Raw genomic sequence first — 21252 nt, 5'->3', positions numbered from 1 at the left:
CCGGTGAGGAGCAGCACTTACAGGCTGGCCTACATTCCTCATGGAGCACTAAATCAGCTTGTGTACATCATTCAATTATGTATAAATATAGTGGCATGTAGCAGCTGGATGCCAAACACAAATATGTAAAAGACACATTTTAGTATTTATCATGTTGTTTTTCTGAAAGAACGCACTCACTTTAAGTTTGACCTTCAAATAAAGTGGAAGCTAAAATTACTCACGTTTATTTGGACTTTTAGACACATTTCTAGCCTTGTTGCCATTTTCTGAGATTTCAGCAATTATTTTGATGAGTGAAATGTCATTAAAACTACGGAACGTTGATAGTCAAAACTACAGTACAAAAACGAAACCCAAGTTGCGGTAAATCATGTTTAATATTTTTATTTAGCTTTCATCCAGCAAATAAAGGCATCGACCATCGTACAACAACACGGAGGCTCCTTGTTCCGAACCAGGACGGCAAATGTAATCGCTCCTTTAACCTTAACAAAGCCCAGACCAGATCCACTTCCTACGCTCTTACCTTTCAAAATAAAATCCCGAGACACATACAGTGTAACTGTGTATTACCAGGTAATTCACTCGGCACTCAATACATGTGCTTACGGTAGCTTAGGCCAGTAGTTCTCAATTGGTCTGGCTCCGGGACCCACCATCACCCCTGAATGACAAGCCGCGACCCAAACCGAGGAACAATCTCAACTTCTCAAACATATTTAATGAAAAGATGGTGCATTTTGAACCTGAGATAGTACAGAATATGCATGCCAACACAAAAACAAGTTTAATGATAAACCAAAACGAGCTGCTGGTGGCGATGCTAGAGAGGGAACTATTCCCTTTTACACTCAATTAGCTGCATTTTAATTAAAACCCCAAAAGTGCATCTTCAGGACACAAGGTCATTTCTAAAATACAAAAAAAGACTGTCTCTGCCACACTGCCACTCTCGACAGATCGTGACATCCAAACACCATTATAAAATTCTCTCCACCCTTCTTCATAAACCGCACATATCATCTTCATAGGTTGCACATCCTGGGTTCAACAGGCTGTTCTCGTGGCAGACATGAACTGACAGGAAGCGCCTGCTCAGATATTCATAGAAACAGTGGAGATTGGTTGTGTGGATGCGCTTTATAGCCTGCCTCCCTGAATTAGCGGCAGCAGCAGCCCCTCAGAGGCTCGTAAAGCGTGATGGGTTTGTCTGGCTGCACTGAGCACTAGGTAATACAGAGGCAGAGATGTGCGAGTGTGTGTTGTACATTTAATTTTCCAGCCTTTGTGGTTTTCAGTCACCGGTAATGGCCGACAGAAGCAAACTGTTTAAGTCTTTTACAGAAGCCTGAGTCCTTACCCGATAGCTTAAAAGATGATAAATGGATAAATGTTGTCATTCTTCAAACACACGCATAAACAGGAGACTTTACACAATCCTGATACGGACATACGGTGCATGTTGAATGGCATCATTTAAAGAGCACCACGGGGTGAGAGAAGGTTCAGAGAATAGAACAGGGACATAAAAACAGAAAAGAAGCGTGTTCAGAGATATGGATGTGAAAAGAAAAAAGCAGACGAGAAGAGCAACAGGACAGACAGCAGGGAAAAGCTGCTGCGTGGGGCCACAGCTGCACCTGAGGGAGCGCTGCCACTGCCAGGGCCGAGGTCCGGTGCTGTGTTATTGCACCGCAGGCACTAAGGAGAGGAGCGTGCAAGAGATGGCAATATTTAGAGCCAGTAAGGGAATATGTTCAAATTAAACAAGGGTAACGGTGGGCAGCTTTTCCCCGCGAGTAAAGTCTATGACCGTTATGTCTGGAGTGCGCTTCTCTCAAACATACTTTACAAGTACTTTGGTTGACCTCTAGTAACCTGCAGGTGCCTGAACAGTAAACTTCAGCTTGCTCAGAACAGAGCGGCAAGACTAGCACTTCCCTGCTCTGTCAGGAGTAGTGTGGATGCTATGCATGCTAGGCTGTCATGGATGATGGTGGATGAAAGACTGGCATGCAGACTTATTCTGTTTGTAAATAATGTGTATTCCTCACAGAACCCCGTCAGTTTGTCTTTACAGCTATCACATGCAAATTAGAGGCATGGTTATAATACCAGACAGGCACTAAGGGGTCACTTTACTCTTCCTCTACCCAAAACAAATGCACTTAAGAGAACAGTAATGTAGCCATCGCATACTGGAATGTGCTCCCCTCATATCTGACAAACAAGAAATAAATGTGATTTTAAAAGAAAACTTAAGGCAGCAATAATCAGAAAGGAAATTAGTAGATTAGGTTACTTTAGGTATTTAGGCATTTGTATTATTTTTCTTTGAATGTAAATTATTTTTCTTTGAATGTAAATGTTGTTTCTAAGTCTGTGTTTTTGTTTGATTGATCAGGCTGTACTGCATTTTATGATTTGTATTGTAATGCTTTTGCCTGGACCCCAGGAAGAATAGTCTCCACTACGGTGTAGACTAATGGGGATCCTTAATAAATAAATAAAATAAATAAATAAAAATGTAGCTCACAGCGGTCACACGTAGTCGTGGCATGCTAGTGCGAATAGGGGAAAACAGCAGGTTCAACTCCACCAGAAGTCCAACTCATGTGAATTCCAGTCTCATGTATGAAAGTCTCATGCGATTTTGAAATTCCAGTAGGACTTATGGCAATTTCAACAAAATCTTGATTCATTGTGCAACCCTGCGCCAAGCCCTCGCCTCCTCCTCGCCCCATAAAGGAAACACTGCTTCTCTTAATGCCACTGAATGCTGACACTGAGCATGAACTGTGAGGGGCAACATCATCAAACACAACGTACCACTGGGAGGATGAGGAGGAGGATGCCTCTCTTTGGAACAAGAAATAAGGATGAGACAAACAAAGCGCCTACATTTCCCGGTTAAAAAGCACCTTATCGATCACTGATATTATCAGGAAGTGATTGAAAAACCCCTCCAGCATTCTCTGCTCTTGGTGACATCACTGACTACATCTTGCTTCTCCCTGCAATTTCCTCCTAATGAGCTTTTGAAGCCTGAGAGGGAGCTGATGGACAGGCTGATTAAATAGAAGCTGCTGCTAGGAGGAAAACACCATTTAATATTCCCACATACACACAAAAGGACACACACACATGCACAGATTCATAAGACATGCACGCATCCACGTGCACACACCCATATATAAATCTCAGACGCTCAAACACACTCACGCAGACACACCAACGTAGACTGAATAATTCACTAAGACCAGACCTTAGGGGCTCTGCAGTCTGCCAGTCAGTGTGTGTGTGTGTATGTGTGTGTGTGTGCGTTTGGAATCTCCCTGAGTACACTGCGTAGGCGGGTAAGGAGGGAAGCCCGTGTGTTAGAAGCACAAGTCAACACACCAGCTCTGCCATACGGAGACGGAGAGATAAAAGAGGGAGCAAGTGAACATTCTCTCCTTTGTTCTGAACAAAGGAGAGAATGAGATGAACAGAGAAATAAACAGGACCGGAGGAAGAAAAAGAGAGACGTATTGAGAGAAAACAGACGTATGTGACTGGTGGTTTTACAGTGACAGGCTCACGAGATTTTTTTTCCCCGTCTCAACCCATTTCTAACTGAGCAATTGCCATGGAAACTGAAAATGTGACACATGCAAAACTCTCAAACGCAGCGGGCTGGCACTCTCGATAAAGTCAGCCTAAATGTAGTGCCCTTTATATGCTCGAGCGTCTCTTATCAAAGCAGCCAGCCAGTGCCAGTGTTTATTCCTGGGTTTTCTGTAGCAATCTGAAATCAATAGCAGCAGATAGATTGTGATTTACTGCTGACTGTACAGTCGGAGGATCCATTCCAGTGTTTGCATTGACTGAATGAGCAATGATTTACAGCAGCTCCAGGCACTACGAACAGTACAATGCGGTCTAATCGCCAAAGACATTCCACAATTCTAACTTTATTCTGCACCATGTAATTAATGTATCTGTTCACTCTAAATTAGGTCTCCCCATTGGTTTGTGGACTGCCTTTTTGAAGGAATGAGTTCAGCGATTTGGCCGTCGCCATCTTGGATTGGTAGCTTAGTGACCTGTCAAACACAAGGTAGCCCCGCCCTAAAGCATACTCAGCTTTATGGTTTATTTTAATCTAAACAGGACCATAATTTACAAATGAACATCATGCTGTATTGAAGAAGACTTGAAACTAGAGATTGAGACATAAACTCATGTTTACAATGTTTACTGAGGGGATAAATCAAGAGAGACGTAGAGAAATTTTCTCATAGACTTCTATACAACCAGAGGAGTCACCCTCTGATGGTCAGTAGAGAGAATGCAGGTTTAAGAGACATTGGCTTCACTCCTGAATTGAATTGAAGTCATTTGATATATGGGGGACTGTTGTCTTTGATTACGTCTCTTGGTTCTAGTCGCGTTCCCCACTGCTGTTGCTTGTGATGTCAAACACCACGCCAACAGACAACTGACTTAACTCTATTTGCTACTGAAAACAGTATGTTTTTTATTTCATTTTCATGTTTCTGGTAGTCTACCAGGTCCTGTTTTTTTTTTTGACTACAACAGATGTGGTTGCAAGATCCAGAAATAGCAAGATAACCTTGAGCTAGTGTTACCTTTTTTTTTAACTATTCTATCAGTTTGTATCATAATATCAGTATACTTCATCAGAACTAGAAATAAAACTCAAAGGCAAAGTGATGTGTCATCATTTCAAAGTAAAGCCTTTTGAATCATGAGGGAAAATAGATCTGGAACAATGCTGGAGTTCAAAACTATATTTCTATTAACCAATCCACACTGCTATATGAGCCATCATGCAGCACTGTAGCTGTAAAGCCATCCAGCCGACAGCTCACAGGTAGGACACATCCCTGCCTGAGTCCCTATGGTTACAGTCAATCAAACTCTACTCCCACCTCTCTCCCAGTGCCAGAGAAGTAATTACAGCACATGGACTTTCATCTGGTTTGCCTGGTGTCACGGTATTTCCCCCAAAATGAAAATGCTGCCAAAGCACCCCTTGTCTTTCCATAATGTACTTTTTCAATTTCAATTTTCATCCTATTAGAGATGCTGGCCGCACACTCTCCGTCGGCAAGACAGAAGTGTACAGTGCTGGATAAGTGCTGATGTCATCAGTGTGAGACAGCTGACAGGAGGATGGGGGGGTCCTGTCATGTTTTGACAGCCGAAGCATTTTTTTTTCAGTCCACTTCGGGTTGCATTTCCCTGCCGTTTCTAAACAGCAGGTGTAAATAATACATTTCCATCAATATACTTTAATTCAGTAACTGAACAGAACAGTGTCAAATACCTGCTGGCATGTTGTCTTGTGTGTCAGCCCAGATAATGGGAGATACCATGGACGTTATATAAAAGTGGACGTGCAACCAGAATTGAAAGGAAAGGGTGGAGCCGAACAGAATGTTAGAAAGAACTATCAAGAGCTAAAAAACACACCGTAAAAGAGTTAAACTTCCGAACCCAGAAACAACTCCCAGACCGGATGTGGTAACAAGGTAGAGCCGCCCTAAAGCGTGGCCTGCTTTATCTACATTGACCACCATTTACTGAATGAACATCATGCTGTATTGAAAGAGACTTGAAACTAGAGATTGAGAACATAACATTATAGTTTATATCGGTAACTGATGTAATAAATCAAAGTCAATTTCTCATAGACTTCTTTTTGCAATCAGAGGAGTCGCCCCCTGATGGCCGTTAAAAAGATTACAAGTAAACCAATTGGGCTGTACACACAATATAGTTTCACCCTTTTTGGGTGAATCTGGCAAGATAACTCATAATCTAATAACAAACATGTGAATGATGTATATATATATATCTATATAGATATTTATATATATATAGATATATATATATATATATATCTATATATATATATATATACATATATATTATTATATTAATTATTATTATTATTTTATTCTTATATTATAGTATTATTTATATTTGTTGTGCAATACTATTATATCTTTTATATTTTATGCCTTATTTTTATTTATTTTTTACCTTAAGTTTATTCTAATTCTGTGTTAGGAGGACCCAGCAAAATAGGCATTTCATTATATAGAATAACTCTGTTATCTGTGCATATGACAGTAAAAACATCTTGAATCTTGAATCTATATAATATAAATGATAAGCAATACAATGTCCATGCTTGCCAAAGCTTTTGATTTCCCTCCACTCTCCCTGCTGTTCTCCTGGAGTTTCAAATCCCCCGATTTCAGATCCATTTCGGATCCTGCTTACTTTCCTTCGCCTCCACATTGCTGTCTGAAATGGTTGCGCTTGTCAGATTGCCAATTTGGAAAAGTTACAAGAATTGTTGGATGCAATTCCAACTTTGCTTACTGACACCTTAAAGGAGAACAGCTAAACAAACAGAAGTCCACAACAACATGTGCATCTTGGTAAGGTAGAGTCCCATTGAACATTTGCATTTAGTGTATTGAGGACCCAGGCAAGAGGCGGCAGAGTGTGCTGCTCGAGCATCTCTCATTAGAACAAGTGGGCCACCATGTCTGGATTCCTGATGCTCTACTATACGTTAGTGAAAATAATTTGAATGGAAATAAAAACATGGTCAAGAACAAACTCCACGCAAGTGCAACCCAATGGTCACCTGACCAAAGCTTGGATTCCCTCATTCCACACATCTTGGGCTTCAGCCATGCGGCGGGGCACTGTTCAGAGAGTACACACCGGTCTAGTCCCCCAACAGTTGTTAAGAGTGATAATCCCATAATCACCCCAATCCTTAATGGGCTGTTTCGCTCCGAAGTGTCTCAGGCTACAGTGTGTACAGCGTCTCCCTCTGCCTTAACGAGGTTATGCAGATTTATGCAAATGAGGCCTAATCCCCGGAACGCTGGGAACTCCGGTGTCTTGAAGTCGGGTTTGGGTGGCCTTTTTTCTGGGCCGCCGCCACTTTCGAGGTGGCAGAGGAGTCAAGGTGAATGAGAGAGGAAGTCTGAAAAGGGGAGCGTGTGAGGGAGACAAAGAGAGGAGGTGCGTGATCAAGTGTTAGGAGAACCCGCAGGAGGGAGGCTTGATGAATGGGGGGCCGAGAGAGAAAGGGCAGCTGCCACGAGATAAAGCAGTGACAAATAGAGGTACAGGCGACCGGCTGAGGGCAGAGGGAGCGCACAAGTACTGGGGTCTCACATGGCTTTGTTTCGCCTTCATACTCCGTCAACTTTGGATTTCAAACGACATGAGGCGATAAACAGGCGCTCCCACCCACTTTAACTTCAGAGCGATAGAAACTAAAACGCCTTCTGATCACATCACACATATTTGAAGATGATGAATTCAGTTTGACTGGATCATAATCAGGACTATTTTTAGTACGCTGCAACATTTCAGAAGCGTGTTTCTAGGCAGAAGAGGATGAGGTCTTGTTTGCGTTGCTTATCGTCATTAGATTGCTGCAGCGCTGTATACGAAACAGCTGTTTTTGACACAAAGAGATACAGAGAGAAAAAAATAAAACAAGATTACGTGAAATTAGTTTTTAGCCCAAACACAAAATGATCTCGACACAGAAAGATGCAACACAGTCCAGACTCAACATCCAGATATATAGAGAGACAGTGGTTGCAGCTAAAAAACTAAAATAAAGTGGAGCACCATGCTACAATAAGAAACAATGCTTCCTGCATTGGCACGATTGTCTTAAAAGGGCTCTATAATCCAATATTTCTATTACTTTGACATGGGGCATTTAAAGCATTGGCTTCCTTTGTTTTTCATGTCAAACTTGTAGCAGTCTTGTGAGTGAAACATCCAAAAATAATCTAACATCTGTCATTATGAACCTTTACTGAAAACCCAAACTAGAAACAAGTGGCCCACCAAGTGACGCATCAATCACTGTATCCTGTCAAAAAAAGTTTATTGCATTTTCATTTGTATAATTTCCGTCTCTGCTTTTGTTCCAGGGGAGATGCTGCCCTTTTAAAAAAGATTTTTGTACAACTTGACATCAAAGTACGGAATAAACCTGACCAGGTGCTGCTGATGCATTCAGGCTTGTTCGTCTCTTCTGAGAAGAAACATAGTGGAGACGCGGTGTTTGATGCTTTAGTCTTTGGGGCACATGTTCTGTTTATAAAAGGCACAGCCAACTGGAAGCCGGTGATGTGGAGGGAGATACAACTCTTCCTGAGACGCTTCTTTAGTGAGTGTCATCATCTGAGAAAACACATTGCGAGGCCATCTGCAGATTTTCACAAGTTCAGCTTTCTCACAGGGGAGCCAGCTCGCTCTTGGCTTTATTTACTACCAGGAAAACCCAACTTCATTCACTGGTAAACTAAAATCCAACACCAACATTAAAAGGAAAGAAAACATTCGGTCTCCGTGTCAATTGTGTCTCCGTGGCTAATAAACTAAATTGTCTTGGTCCAACCACGTTGCATCACATTTATTAATTATTAATTATGTATTATGGGCTATGAATCACATGATCTGCACTCTTTCTGCTATTTTTCTTAGCCAATATAACATCCTTAAACAGACAATGTTAGATGAAGCTAAATGTCCACAAGCGTCCGTTTTTACATTTACCAACTCATGTATGAAATGTGATGGTCTGCAAGACAAACATTTTGCATTAACGTTTCAGTCAAACTAGGTTTTTCATAATTTATGTTCCTTTTCATTGTGAATATTGCCCAATAGAACACCAACCTATTTTTAGGCCCTTTCCTCGGAAATTGCATACCAAAACTAAAAAGGTTGTAACTCTGCAACCACTTGGGCTATTTGAATAATTTTGGTTTTATAATAAAAGGTACACATGTGAGATTTTGTTCAGATGTGTAAAAATCAGTATAAATGTTACTGGTTAAGAGTAAATGAAGATGACACACAGAAACAAATGAAAAGGTTTCAGATCTGCCTAGAAAAAAAGCACTTTCAGGATGATTATTTATTTGAAGTGATGCATTTGTAAGGTCCAACTCTAACCCAAATCACAGCGCAATATGTGAACATTCTCTAACCCAAATCATAGCACAATATGTGAACATTCTCTAACCCAAATCATAGCACAATATGTGAACATTCTCTCTACAAAGGTTTACGTTGATGAAGTGAAGCAGAACAAAGGTAGAGAGGGTTTAGTACAGAGAAAATTTAGGTGAGGTGTCCAAAATTTGCATTGGGGAACATTTCACTCTAATTCTGATTGTGAGGTCAGATCGGACCATGTGACCATACTCAAACACAATATGTCAATATAGATTTAATGTGGCTTTTATCTGTGCAAAAACATAGTCAGTCTAAGGTTTGATTTTGACGCATGGACTTTGTGCACGTTGTATGTGACCAGAGGTGTCAAAAGGATTCACATTCATTACTCAAGTAGAAGTATAGATACTAGGGTTTAAAAATACTTCTGTAAAAGTTGAAGTATCAACTCAAGCTTTTTACTTAAGTAAAAGTGTAAAAGTACTGGTTTAAAAACTACTTAAAAGTATAAAAGTAAAAGTAATGTAAGGGGAATTTTTTTTTCTTCATTAAGGACAAACTCTTAAGCCGCGTCTCAGGGGCCTATAGTGCACTACCCCACCTCCCCCCAAAACAATCATTTTTCTAAAGGCCATAATGACTATAATGTTTAAAAATGTTATGTTGAAAAATGTGGGATGCACTAGGCTACCCGTTTCAGCTGCATATATGCCCATTTAAAATAATCACATTTTATTACAATGCAAATACATTAAAGTACCATATGTGTACTGAGCATTAACATGCGTTTCATGGAGCGGAAGACATGATAACTAGTTGCCTATAAGTATTGTAATAGTGCAAAATAGGCGGCGTTGGCGGCGATTTCGAGACAAACACTTAAAGCTGTGGTTCTCAAACTTTTTCTGTAAATAACATAATTGTGTGACTCATCTGTGCTTTTATAAATAACAGAATAAAGAAAATTGCAATCACTTTTCACTAAATCAGATTGCCCCATCAGACAATGTTTTGTGTAAGTTCTATCTGTGCAAAAAATAACTCATATTTAGTTAGTACTAAATAGCTCATTGTGGAAAACAATAAGCTTTTAATTTTTTTTGCCAAACAAAACAGAATGAGTGCAGATATGTGAGCCATCAGGCTGTATCAGTATTAGTGGCTGCAGGGACCTGCTTTCCTCGACACATATGTTATAAACGGGGTTGTAGATTTGATACGGCCTCTCTCAATTCATGCTCAATATTGAGCTTAGATCTGTTTTTTTATTTTGAGAAATGCAACAGCAGGAAAAGACGAGCTCACGGAGCTCACGGCGTCGCGTCAAATCGCGCATGCGCAAGCGTAACCTGTTAACGGCGTACCGAAACCATTTACCCGAAAGTACAGGCATTTGTCCATGTATTTATTAATGACTTTGTTTTATATCCGTGTACTTTGTACTTTTTTAATATGTGAAGACAGCAGCTCATTGTTGGGAGAAGACACGAGCACTTTGGCTCGTTTCACCTGGAGCAGGAGAGCTATTTCGGGTTCAGAGAGCTGCTCCGGGTTCAGAGAGCTGCTCCGGGTTCAGAGAGCTGCTCCGGTGTGAGGAGAACTCCGGTGCTCCTCGCATGAGAGCTGCTGTTGCATCTTCACCCTGGGAGCGTTTAAAACGCAGATATAGCGGTCTACTTTTCACGCGACATATTTTTCGCAGCGCTCTGTCCGCTGCTGTGTGTGCTCAGTGCTCACCTGTGTGCGCGCGCACGTATCTGTGCACAACGGGGCGGAGAGGTTTTTTTGTGTGTGTTTTTGAACGATGACAAGCCGCAGTGAAAACAAACCAAAATTAAATAGTAACGAGGCTATTTTTTAAAATGTAGGGAGTAGAAAGTACAGATATTTGGGTGAAAATGTAAGGAGTAGAAGTAAAAAGTACTAATACTCCAGTAAAGTATAGATACCCAAAATTTCTACTTAAGTAAAGTAACGAAGTATTTGTACTTCGTTACTCGACACCTCTGTATGTGACCCTGATTTGCTTCAAGTAACTACATTTCAAGAAACAAATAGTGAATACAAAGATGTACTGTAAGCGAAGACTGTTGCCCTAAAATGCTAAATCCCAATCCAAAGCCTTCTATGGACGTGTGATGTGTTCTAACCCCACGGCAGGATCACTGCGCTCCATTCTCCTTCATGGTGGTCAAGATTGACCACCACAGCTTGAGATGCATCTTTATCAAAGCGTCCTTGACTAGAAGCTGGCACTGTCCTGTCCCTCAGCGTTTCAAGTCAGACAGAAGGAAGTGTCTCAGGTTCTGGACGAAATGTTCTCTCGTGCTTCACTACGGCCAAAATAAAGACAGAATTATTGCTCTGGTTCATGTGTTGAGTACGAACGAGTTGTTGACCAGAGGGTCAAGAGGTTCAGATCCTGGAAGAACAATGAGGGTGGTGAAACGCACTCTCTCCTTCTTGAACAACTACTGCCAGAGCAACACATCAGAGCTCCTTAAAAAGACTGTAGTTGCAGTGGTGATCGACTAACCCCCGCCTTGCTGTGTACGAACAGTAGAGCATCCGCTGATGATGAAAGCATCACATCAACAAGCTCTCGCCTCTCATCACACACTGAAGTAGGAAGACAAAATCATACCTCAACAACCCAGGCATGCAGAATAACCAGCTTTTATCATTCTATCCTGGAACTCATACTATCTTATATACATGTATTTATTTTCAATCTGGGAGCCGACACCACGCTGCTGGAGGCCCAGGACATATTGCTGAGCCGCTGGAGTAAAGAGAGCCACAGGAGAGCCAGAGCCAGGACTGAGCTGCTGTGATATTGAGAGGTTTTCTAAAAGGGACACTGGTGCTCAGAAACACTACCGCCTTCGTCCACAGGGGGCACCAAACTCACCCCCTGAACAAGTTCCTCGTAGCAGCTTAAAGAGAAATAGATTTTTACAGGAATATTTATCTTTTTATTTCTTGAATCTTGAACTCGGAAGCAGACAGAGTATCGATATAGCACAACCTCTCCCCGCTCAGCATCCCCTCAGCAGGTGCCATGTTGCCCGGCCGGACGCGTGCTCATTATAGATGCGAAGGCAGTCAGGCATGGCAGCACACGGGCATCCGCTGGGCGTCGGAAAGATGGAGAGGACGGAGAGAGAGAAAAACAGGTTGTCAAACGAGACAAAGAGCAGAAAGGAGGAGGGAGCGAGAGAGAGAAGAGTGTTTACAAGCTCCGAGAGTTTTACAAGTGTGTGTGTGTGTGTGTGTGTGTGTGTGTGCGCGCTCACGTCCCGTGTGTTCTTTTGTGTGCCCGCTTGGTAACGTGTGTGTGTGTGTGTTTGTGTGTATGAACGGGAGAGGGGAGGAAGACGGGAGAAGAGACAGAGAGAGAAAGAGAGAGTGAGATTTCACACCAATAAAGTGCAATCTTGAGGCACGGACTCACTTCTGACCTCAGCAGCAGTGTAGCAGTGTTGCGTTCACACCCTCCGAGTGAAACAGATGGAGCGGAGAAATTAAGCTCAGCCGGAGAAGACCCTTCATACTGTATTGACTCTGCACAGTAGAGACGCTACGGCGGTCTTTATGTACAAAGAACTTTCTTTGCTTATTTTAATCGTACAGGAAGTGAAAACAGACAAATCCAACGTGCAAGCCTGCAGATGGAACCCTCAAATGTCTCCTCGCGGCCTAATCCACGTCCGCGAGTCACATGTTGCCACGTGCGGTGAGACACTTACATGTACTCATCGGCATTTACGTGTCTTTTCACAGGAGCACAACGCATACGCAGCTCTAAGCCGAGTATCGCCGTATCTTTATGGACCAAACCCGGAGGATAAGCGTCGCATTTTGGCATTGGATTTGGGATTTTTGCAAACACAAGTTTAGAATATTTGCGAGTTGTGTTAATGTGTCAGGCTATAAATGAGGCGTATGCACGACCAGGATGTGAAGGCGTTTAGTGGTCTCATCTTGTTAGCAACCATCCTTTTTTAAGACACTAAAAAGCTTCAGAATTTATCAGAGGGATGTTTACTGACGGGTTTTGTATTGCAGAACAATACGTTAAAGTCTGTGTTAACCACAGTCAATAAGCAAACACCTTATTGACTTCAAGAAGAGGAAACGGAAGTGCAAAAATGTACTAATTTCCGCGGTTTAGGACTCATTGCAGCACTCTGCACCCTCTGCTGCTCCCCCTGCGGTTTCCTCAACTACCAGCATCAAAAAGGCACATTCTGTGGCAAAATCCATTGAACTGGAAGTAAATCTGGATTAACCTTGACGTGCAAATGGAAGTCGTTCCACGCGTGAAACCGTGGACTTTGCTGGAGTACAAACTGCTCCACAAATAAGGTATGGTCTGCAGACAGCTATGAGACAGGGGCTATGGGACAAATATGTCTTTTGAATAAACAGTGAATGCATTGTCCCTTTAGCGGCTGAGCTAACAAGCTTGCAAACTGTTCCGCAATTCATTTCCTAAAAAAAAGCTAAGGACAGTATTTTTTTAGAAATGGGTCTATTTTAATTTTTTATTGTGCATGTACAACCAGTGCAACACTGAGGCTCACCTATGTGTTTTTATTAAATTTTGGACAACAGTGGAGCTATAAGGCACAGAGGAAGAAGACATATCAGGCTTTGAGAGTACTTGTGAGCAGTACTTGTGAGCAGATTATGTTATTACTCCATCTAAAACATGCCTCTCATACTTAATCGAGTCTCAATAATTAATGTTCAAACTCCCACTAGGTTTACTCTAACCAATCAATCAGTTAACCTAAAACTGGAGCCACCCACATGTCAGTGTTGTGTTCTATTATATTATAATGAGCTGCATTTCATTATAATAGTTAACAATCAATGTACTGCACATTATACTCAAAACAATTTCTAACAGATGGAGAATTACCTGGAGATGACTACTGTACCTTTTTCCTGTTTGTGTGTGTGTGTGTGTGTGTGTGTGTGTGTGTGTGTGTGTGTGTGTGTGTGTGTGTGTGTGTGTGTGTGTGTGTGTGTGCGAGGGTGGTTGTGTGTGTGGGTGTGGGAGGCAGGGGGGACCAGTTGCTATGGCGATGAAGTGTTGGTACTTCAGCTGTAGAACGGTAACATCCTCCCCGGAGGACAATGGCTTCTTCGAGGCTCGTAATTGGGCAAAGTCTTCTCTGAGGAGCACCGAAACAGACAACAACACGTGACCCAAAAGGGTTGCTATGACCTCATGCCGAGGCCGAACTCTGTTGTTGGTTGTTGTTGTTAGGGAGGCCCAGTCTGCGTGGAGCAGCGTGGCTATTAAACATGGAGGATGGCAGTACAGTAAACGGAGAGGGTGGCAGAGAAGGTCTGGAGTCAGGGGGTAAGAGTGCACAACATCCCTGAGCTGGAAACCATGACGTGGCTTAGGGCTGCAACTAACGATTATTTTAATAATCAATTAATCGGTTGATTATTTTTTTGATTAATCGATGAGTTGGATAAAAAAACTAAAAATCTCTTTCCAACCCTTTATTCAACAACAGAAGTGACAGTGCAAAACATCTTCAGAAAGCCGGGGGTGACGGCATGTTTCATCATGTTACTTTTTTTACAAGCAAGACTGAACTGTAACGGAATATAACGGAACTTTAACGACAATACACAACCCAAACACGTTAGCTAACGTGATAGCAAGCTGACTAGCTTCCATTAAAAACAAGTTAGAGGGAAATGAAGCCGCTGTAGACATCTTAACGCTGATTGGCCAAGACTCGACACGTCACATCAAAGATCTTTTATTTTTGCGAAGATCACGACCTTTCCTCAGTGTCTCACTCCAATCTCAGAAACGCTGGCAGGCCAGTTGCTCTGCTCCGCTCTTATTTTTCTTCTCCGCGACTTATTGACTGGCGTAATAATCGCGCGACACAACAAATCGATAATGAAACTCTTCTGATAATCGATTTTTATTGATTTTATCGATTTGTTGTTGCAGCCCTACTGCATCTACTGATCTAATTAGTCCTCGTTTCAAACAGGTAGTCTAATTACCTGTTTTTTTTGTCCGAATAGAAGCATTCAGAATAAATAGAAAACGGCAACAGTAACGCTGTCCCTCATGAATTATTCATTCTCCATAGAAAAATGCACAACCTTTGGCCAAACGGTGCAATAATTTTTTTTTTAAATGGCGAGCATGAACATGAAAATCGTATTGTCTGATATTCTGCGTATTATTTTGGATATGTGACAACCGACCAGTAACGCATATAGTTCCTCCAAATGTCATCAGCGGTGTGTGTGAAATGTTGGGTCGGAAACAGAAGGCCTGGGCTCCGGTCGATTAGTCCAAATAAAGAAGAAAACAGAGACGTCCTGTCTTTTCCTCAACACTCTTCCTTGACCTCATGGAAAAACGTCATGAGGCCAAGGAAAGATGGACTTTGGTAAGACACCCACGGGGTCTGCACTGTGACAGCGGATGTTTACTGGCCTGCCTTGGTGCTGCCTCAAGGAACTGTGGGACGTCATAACCTCCTTTCCTTTCTTAAAGGATGGTCAAGTGTATGCTCTGCTTAAGGAGTTAACAAAGGAAGTATTTAGGAACCCTTCCTTAGCATTTAGAGAATTGGGCCAGCTCTTATTATGGCTGTCACTTCCTTCCGGGGTCCTTTCAGTCAGTTAGGAACTTTCCCGAGCAAAATAGACTCTCCTACTGCAGCCCTGGAGCCAATCACCCCACTTTGAAAGGACATGACAAAGATGAGCGCAGATGAGAGATATCAATGTATCAATGTCATACGAGTATGGATATTCTTTGCTAATAATCACTCATCATGATGTGTGCTGCCTCAATCTGTAATGGACTTCCTCAGGCCTAGTCATCTATATAGGCAGGATTGTGCTCCCCATTGATTTCTCTCCAGTGGACACATCAATAATTTCTATGCAAAACTACTTTGACCCCCTGTCCGATAATCATATGCACATTTTTAACAGCTACTGTACATGACAGACTGTCCAGGCTGCTCTACCTGATAGATTTATATGCATTCCCTGGATCTCTATATGCTTGATAGAGATCATATCCCACGAGATGCATTATGTTTGATGAAAAGATATGGCTTATGAGTTTAAAGAAGAAAAAAAAATCCTATTCATTTCACCGGAGATATGAGCTCCTCTGCACACAATTCGTAGTATATTTGTTTTGATTCATATTATTTTCAAGGATTCAACATAAATGCAACCTCTCAGGGGATAGGATTTAGCGCCATCTAGTGGTGCTGCTAAACACTGAAGGCTAATGGAAACACGACGATCCTTAGTTATATTATATTATATTTCTATAATTAAATCCCCCTAAATCCTACACCTTTAAAGAATTGTGAGCCAAATGTGTATCATATGTGGCTCATAATAATTTAAGCCAATGACAATTATCCTAAGGGAACACAGCAGGAAAAGTGAATGAACCTAATGTCGACATAAACTGTGTCGCAAGCAAGCAGCGCGTTAGCAAGCAGCACGTTAGCAAGCAGCACGTTAGCAAGCCGCACGTTAGCAAGCCGCACGTTAGCAAGCAGCGTGTTAGCAAGCCGCACGTTAGCAAGCCGCGCGTTAGCAAGCTGTGCGTTAGCAAGCAGCGTGTTAGTAAGCCGCACATTAGTAAGCCGCCGTTAGCAAGCCGCACGTTAGCAAGCGCGCATTAGCAAGCTGCGCGTTAGCAAGCCGCACGTTAGCAAGCCGCGCGTTAGCAAGCAGTGCGTTTGTAAGATGCGCATTAGCAAGCAGCGCGTTAGTAAGCCGCGCGTTAGCAAGCCGCGCGTTAGCAAGCCACGCATTAGTAAGCCGCGCGCTAGCAAGCAGTGCGTTAGCAAGCAGTGTGTTAGCAAGCAGTGCGTTAGTAAGCTGCGCGTTAACAAGCCGCGCGTTAGCAAGCAGCGTGTTAGCAAGCAGCGTGTTAGCAAGCAGCGTGTTAGCAAGCAGCGTGTTAGTAAGCCGCACATTAGTAAGCCGCCGTTAGCAAGCCGCCGTTAGCAAGCCGCGCGTTAGCAAGCCGCGCGTTAGCAAGCCGCGCGTTAGCAAGCTGCGCATTAGCAAGGCGCGAGTTAGCAAGTTACGCGTTAGCAAGCAGCGCGTTAGTAAGCAGCACGTTAGCAAGCAGCGCGTTAGCAAGCTGCGCGTTAGCAAGCTGCGCGTTAGCAAGCAGCACGTTATCAAGTAGCACGTTAGCAAGCCGCGCGTTAGCAAGCCGCGCGTTAGCAAGCCGCGCGTTAGAAAGCCGCGCTTCAGAAAGCCGCGCGTTAGCAAGCGTTAGAAATTACGTCCTGGATCTGGTTCATCAAATTGCCACACGTCTTATAACACAGTACATGACCAACAGGATTTCTCACCCAAAATGTCAGGGGGAAAAGGTCTGGGTGTAACTTGTGGCGACAACCGATTGTCTCCATGATTTGCTCCTTAATTATCTCCGACCGAAGGCTGAGCGTCAAGTATCCCTCGTACATTATCTTAAAAGCAGTCCCATCCTGGGATAAGAGCCGTCTTCGCCACATGCACTACCATGAATGTGGCTTTTCATCCCCTCGCCACGATCACACACTGTGTAGCTGAACCAATAGGAAGAGCCTGATCCTGATCGGTGCTGACACAGCCCACAAACTCTAGTTTACTCAGCTCTGGACAACACGAAATGAGTGGTATTCAGGTTTCAGTGATCGGTAGTTGATCAAAAAGACTTTTGGTGGTGTGTCGCAGTGGGGGGGGGGGGGGGGGGGGGGGGAGAGAAATGGGGCCTTGGAGGTATTATGAAGGCCTCATTGTTGTCAGATCTCTACCTGTCCAAACATTAAAAGAGTTTGTTGCAACAAAAATCCATATTTTCTCAGTTAAATGTCTAAACAGCTGCTAGTGTCCGCTGCCTCTCCTCCTCCATGCTCACTACAGTTCATTACCCACAAGCCATTAGATACCATCTCATCCCCATCTGCAAGCATGCCTGGTTAGCCTGACCAAAACCCCCGCAACAACCAATGGACAATTATTCCATTCACTGGGGAAACATTTGGAAAAGCCTCTCAGCTGCAGGTTCCGTTCCCCTGTAACGCTGAACTCATGGACGTTGCAGATAGAGAGCCAGCGCGTCCCGCCCATGCAAATCTGCTGGGAGGAAACATTTAAGATATGACCACAGCGGAGCGAGTCGGCGGTGAAAAAGTCTGTATGGAAGGAAGGGAGCCGTTCTGAAACGGGCACCTCCAGAGATCAATCTCATCGACCCCCTCCTGGAGCAGTTGACATTTAGGTTCCTTAAACGCTTACATTTAAATCTAGAAGAAATGTCTTTTGAAACCTGAACTGGCAAAAATGTCAATGATACACACACTCACTCCTCTTCTCCTCATCTCCTCACATCCCCATCTCCATCCCATCCTCTTCTTCTTCTTCATCAGCCCCGAGGTGAATTTCCTCAGGGAATCGCGCTGTTGTGGCTGCTGAGGCGCGTTTGATGTCTGGTTACACGTTCAGAGATTGGAAAACAAAACAACCCAAAAACATGAATGATTTGCATCAAAGATAACAGCGCTGCAGGGGAAGTGAGGACGAATGAAGCTTGTGCATGCTCCAATATATAGGCAGCTTCAAAATTGCGTGCCCCTGGCCTCTATGAAACATTTAGTAGCTCGGATATAGTGTTTGTTTTTGCAGCTTAATTGAGAGGATATTGGTTTTGGTGTTTTTTCCTTTCAAGGCAAACAAAGTGTGTAATGGTTTGATGTCTAAAAGGCATGTGCATATTATCGTAGGTTTATTGAGGTGTCCAACAGTTTCCGTATGAATTCACATCCAGATATTAGACCCCAAACTTAGACCTCCAAACCCTTTTTTTGCAGATTGCTTTTTGCTGACAAGATCAGTCAGGACGGCATGAGAGGATGTGCAGGAACAAAAGTAATCAGAATTGTTTTAGTTTTTAGTGTGTGTGTGTGTGTGTGTGTGTGTGTGTGTGTGTGTGTGTGTGTGTGTGTGTGTGTGTGTGTGTGTAGAGGTTTTGTACTGGATGCTGTGCAACCTTTGCACATGACCGACTTCTGACCCACTGAGAGAAACACCCCTGAATGGCAGATGCCTGTCGCAGCTGCAGGGTGCAGAATCCACCAATAACAGACTCAGAGCGGTTCAGATCTACACAAGCTGTTCATGTTTTGATCAGAAAGTGAACCCCTCAAAAGTCAAGTCTAATCACGCTGATATTATAAACACATTTGTCCCATTATTTATTGTGTATGCTATTTTAAAAGAAAAGGAAAAGACATGTTGTTCTGTGACTGTACCTGTTTTCTGTTGCACATTAACACGAATGCACCGGGACTATTCCCGCAGACGTCATTATTGAGGCTAATTATGGAAAATAAATATAATTAGAATGCCCTTTACAAACAGCGTTGTGAAAATAATGTAATAAATACAAGTGGGCCTTAATAAAAGGCAATAAGCTACGTGGTTGAAAATACAAATGACCTCACAGAAGGGAAGAAAACAATGATCTTACTCTGGCTGTCGAATTTCCTGATGATGGTGTCCAGGAAGGTGTTCTGCGGGGCCACGTGGCCCCTCCGGACCGGCATCTTCGCTGCGGCTGCCCCCGAGACTTTGAGAGACTTCGGAGGACTTTTAATGGTCTCCTACCGACGCCGTGCTGTCCACTGCCCGCAGCCCGAGCGCACGATGCTCACTGCGCGCTCTGCAGCCGAGCTCGGTGACGGTAATCCAAGGGGGCAAAAGTTCGCCCAAGTTGCTCAGGGAGAAAGGGTGCTTTTATCTCTCTCTCTCTCTCTCTCTCTCTCTCTCTCTCTCTCTCTCTCTCTCTCTCTCTCTCTCTCTCTCTCTCTCTCTCTCTCTCTCTCTCTCTCTCTCTCTCTCTATCTGGTGGCTCTGCGGGAGACAGAGTGAGGAGAGGTCTGGAAAAGAGGCGCGCTGTGTACGCACGGCGGATCTGGGCCGTTTCCAGCCTCCACTTTCCCGGGTTTGAGGAGAGGAGCGAGGGTGTCCGTTTCTGTCCCTCACCCCCAGCCCCACCCTCCCGAGGAGCAGGGCTGCCTGTCAGGTGATGTTTCCTCCCGCGGTCTCACACTCGCCGGAGAACAGCGGACCTCTCATCCTGCACTACAGCCCGCTCCTGCGAAGCGGACCGGGCGAGCTTCCCGACGAGCGGCGTTGGAACCATTTGTGTGGGGAGGTTGGCTGCGCGTCTTTTTGGGATGTTGGGAAGGGGGGTGTATTTCTCCCACCTCTTCTCTATCTCTCTGCCTCTAGATATATGAGTTTAACTGGGGAGAGACGGGAGGTGCTGGTCAGAGAACAGCGGAGCGCAGATCGTAGATCAGTGTGTTTTGGGAGGTGTTCTCTGTATCTCTCCTCCTCCTTCTCCTCCCGGTGCGCTCTGTCGGATGGTTTCAGCTCCACCGCCTAGCTGCGCCTCTTTTAACCCTTCGCTCATCACTTCTTGTGAAGGGTGATGGAGCTTTGTGCCCTGAATCTCCCCGGAAACTACACTTAGAATTACGCCTGAGGTTGGGCCATGGGGACTCTTGAATGCTACAAAACTGGCCCCAAAATGAAGAATTAATTTGATTACAAATGATCAGTTTAAAAAAAAAAAGAAGAAGGGACATGTGACATAAAAAATGACGCCCAACGACAGGCTTTAAGCATTTGTGATGGTATCAGATGAAAAGATGAACGTGTCTTGAATAGCGCATGGTTTATCACACATACACACACACACACACACACACACACACACACACACACACACACACACACACACACACACACACACACACACACACCCGCTCTGAGGGGCTGCTGTTTAGAACAGGTCTTCGGCTTAAGAGAAACTCATTTGCAAATTTGACAAACACACACGCACATACAGATTTAAAACAACTTCCGCGAGGTAACCTGAAACTTAAAGTTTGACGTCATACACAGTTCATTATTGTTTTACGTTCCTGTTGACACAAACGCGGACCCTTCCATATTTCCCGTCGGACTGTCAAAATAACTCTTTCCCGCCCCAATAAGAAACACCACCGCTCCGAAGTGGAGCTTAATCTTTAAGTCATGGCGGAGTCAGTGTATACAGTATACATGTTCCGGGGACCTGCCGTGTTTCAGGGGGATTCACCGGTCGGTGCTGCGCGGCCCTACGTCACACCGCCGGGATTC

The 21252-nt window shown here is 43.6% G+C and overlaps 1 protein-coding gene across 1 annotated transcript in view; it reads right to left on the bottom strand.

Annotated features, from left to right (window-relative positions):
* kcnh2b (potassium voltage-gated channel, subfamily H (eag-related), member 2b) overlaps positions 1-19649 on the bottom strand; it is a gene marked incomplete at both ends in the record, with an annotated part of 209618 nt that extends 189969 nt beyond the window's left edge. The window contains one exon of the mRNA XM_079234338.1: positions 19574-19649. Within this exon, the coding sequence (XP_079090464.1) occupies positions 19574-19649 (76 nt within the window). The remainder of the gene's footprint in view (positions 1-19573) is intronic.
* Positions 19650-21252: the final 1603 nt, after the last annotated feature.

The sequence above is a fragment of the Taurulus bubalis genome (genome assembly GCF_910589615.1).
Source record: "Taurulus bubalis genome assembly, chromosome: 18".
NCBI classification, from domain to species: domain Eukaryota; kingdom Metazoa; phylum Chordata; class Actinopteri; order Perciformes; family Cottidae; genus Taurulus; species Taurulus bubalis.
The sequence above is the reverse complement of the archived record's forward strand: the minus strand, read 5'-3'. Positions and strand labels throughout refer to the sequence as shown.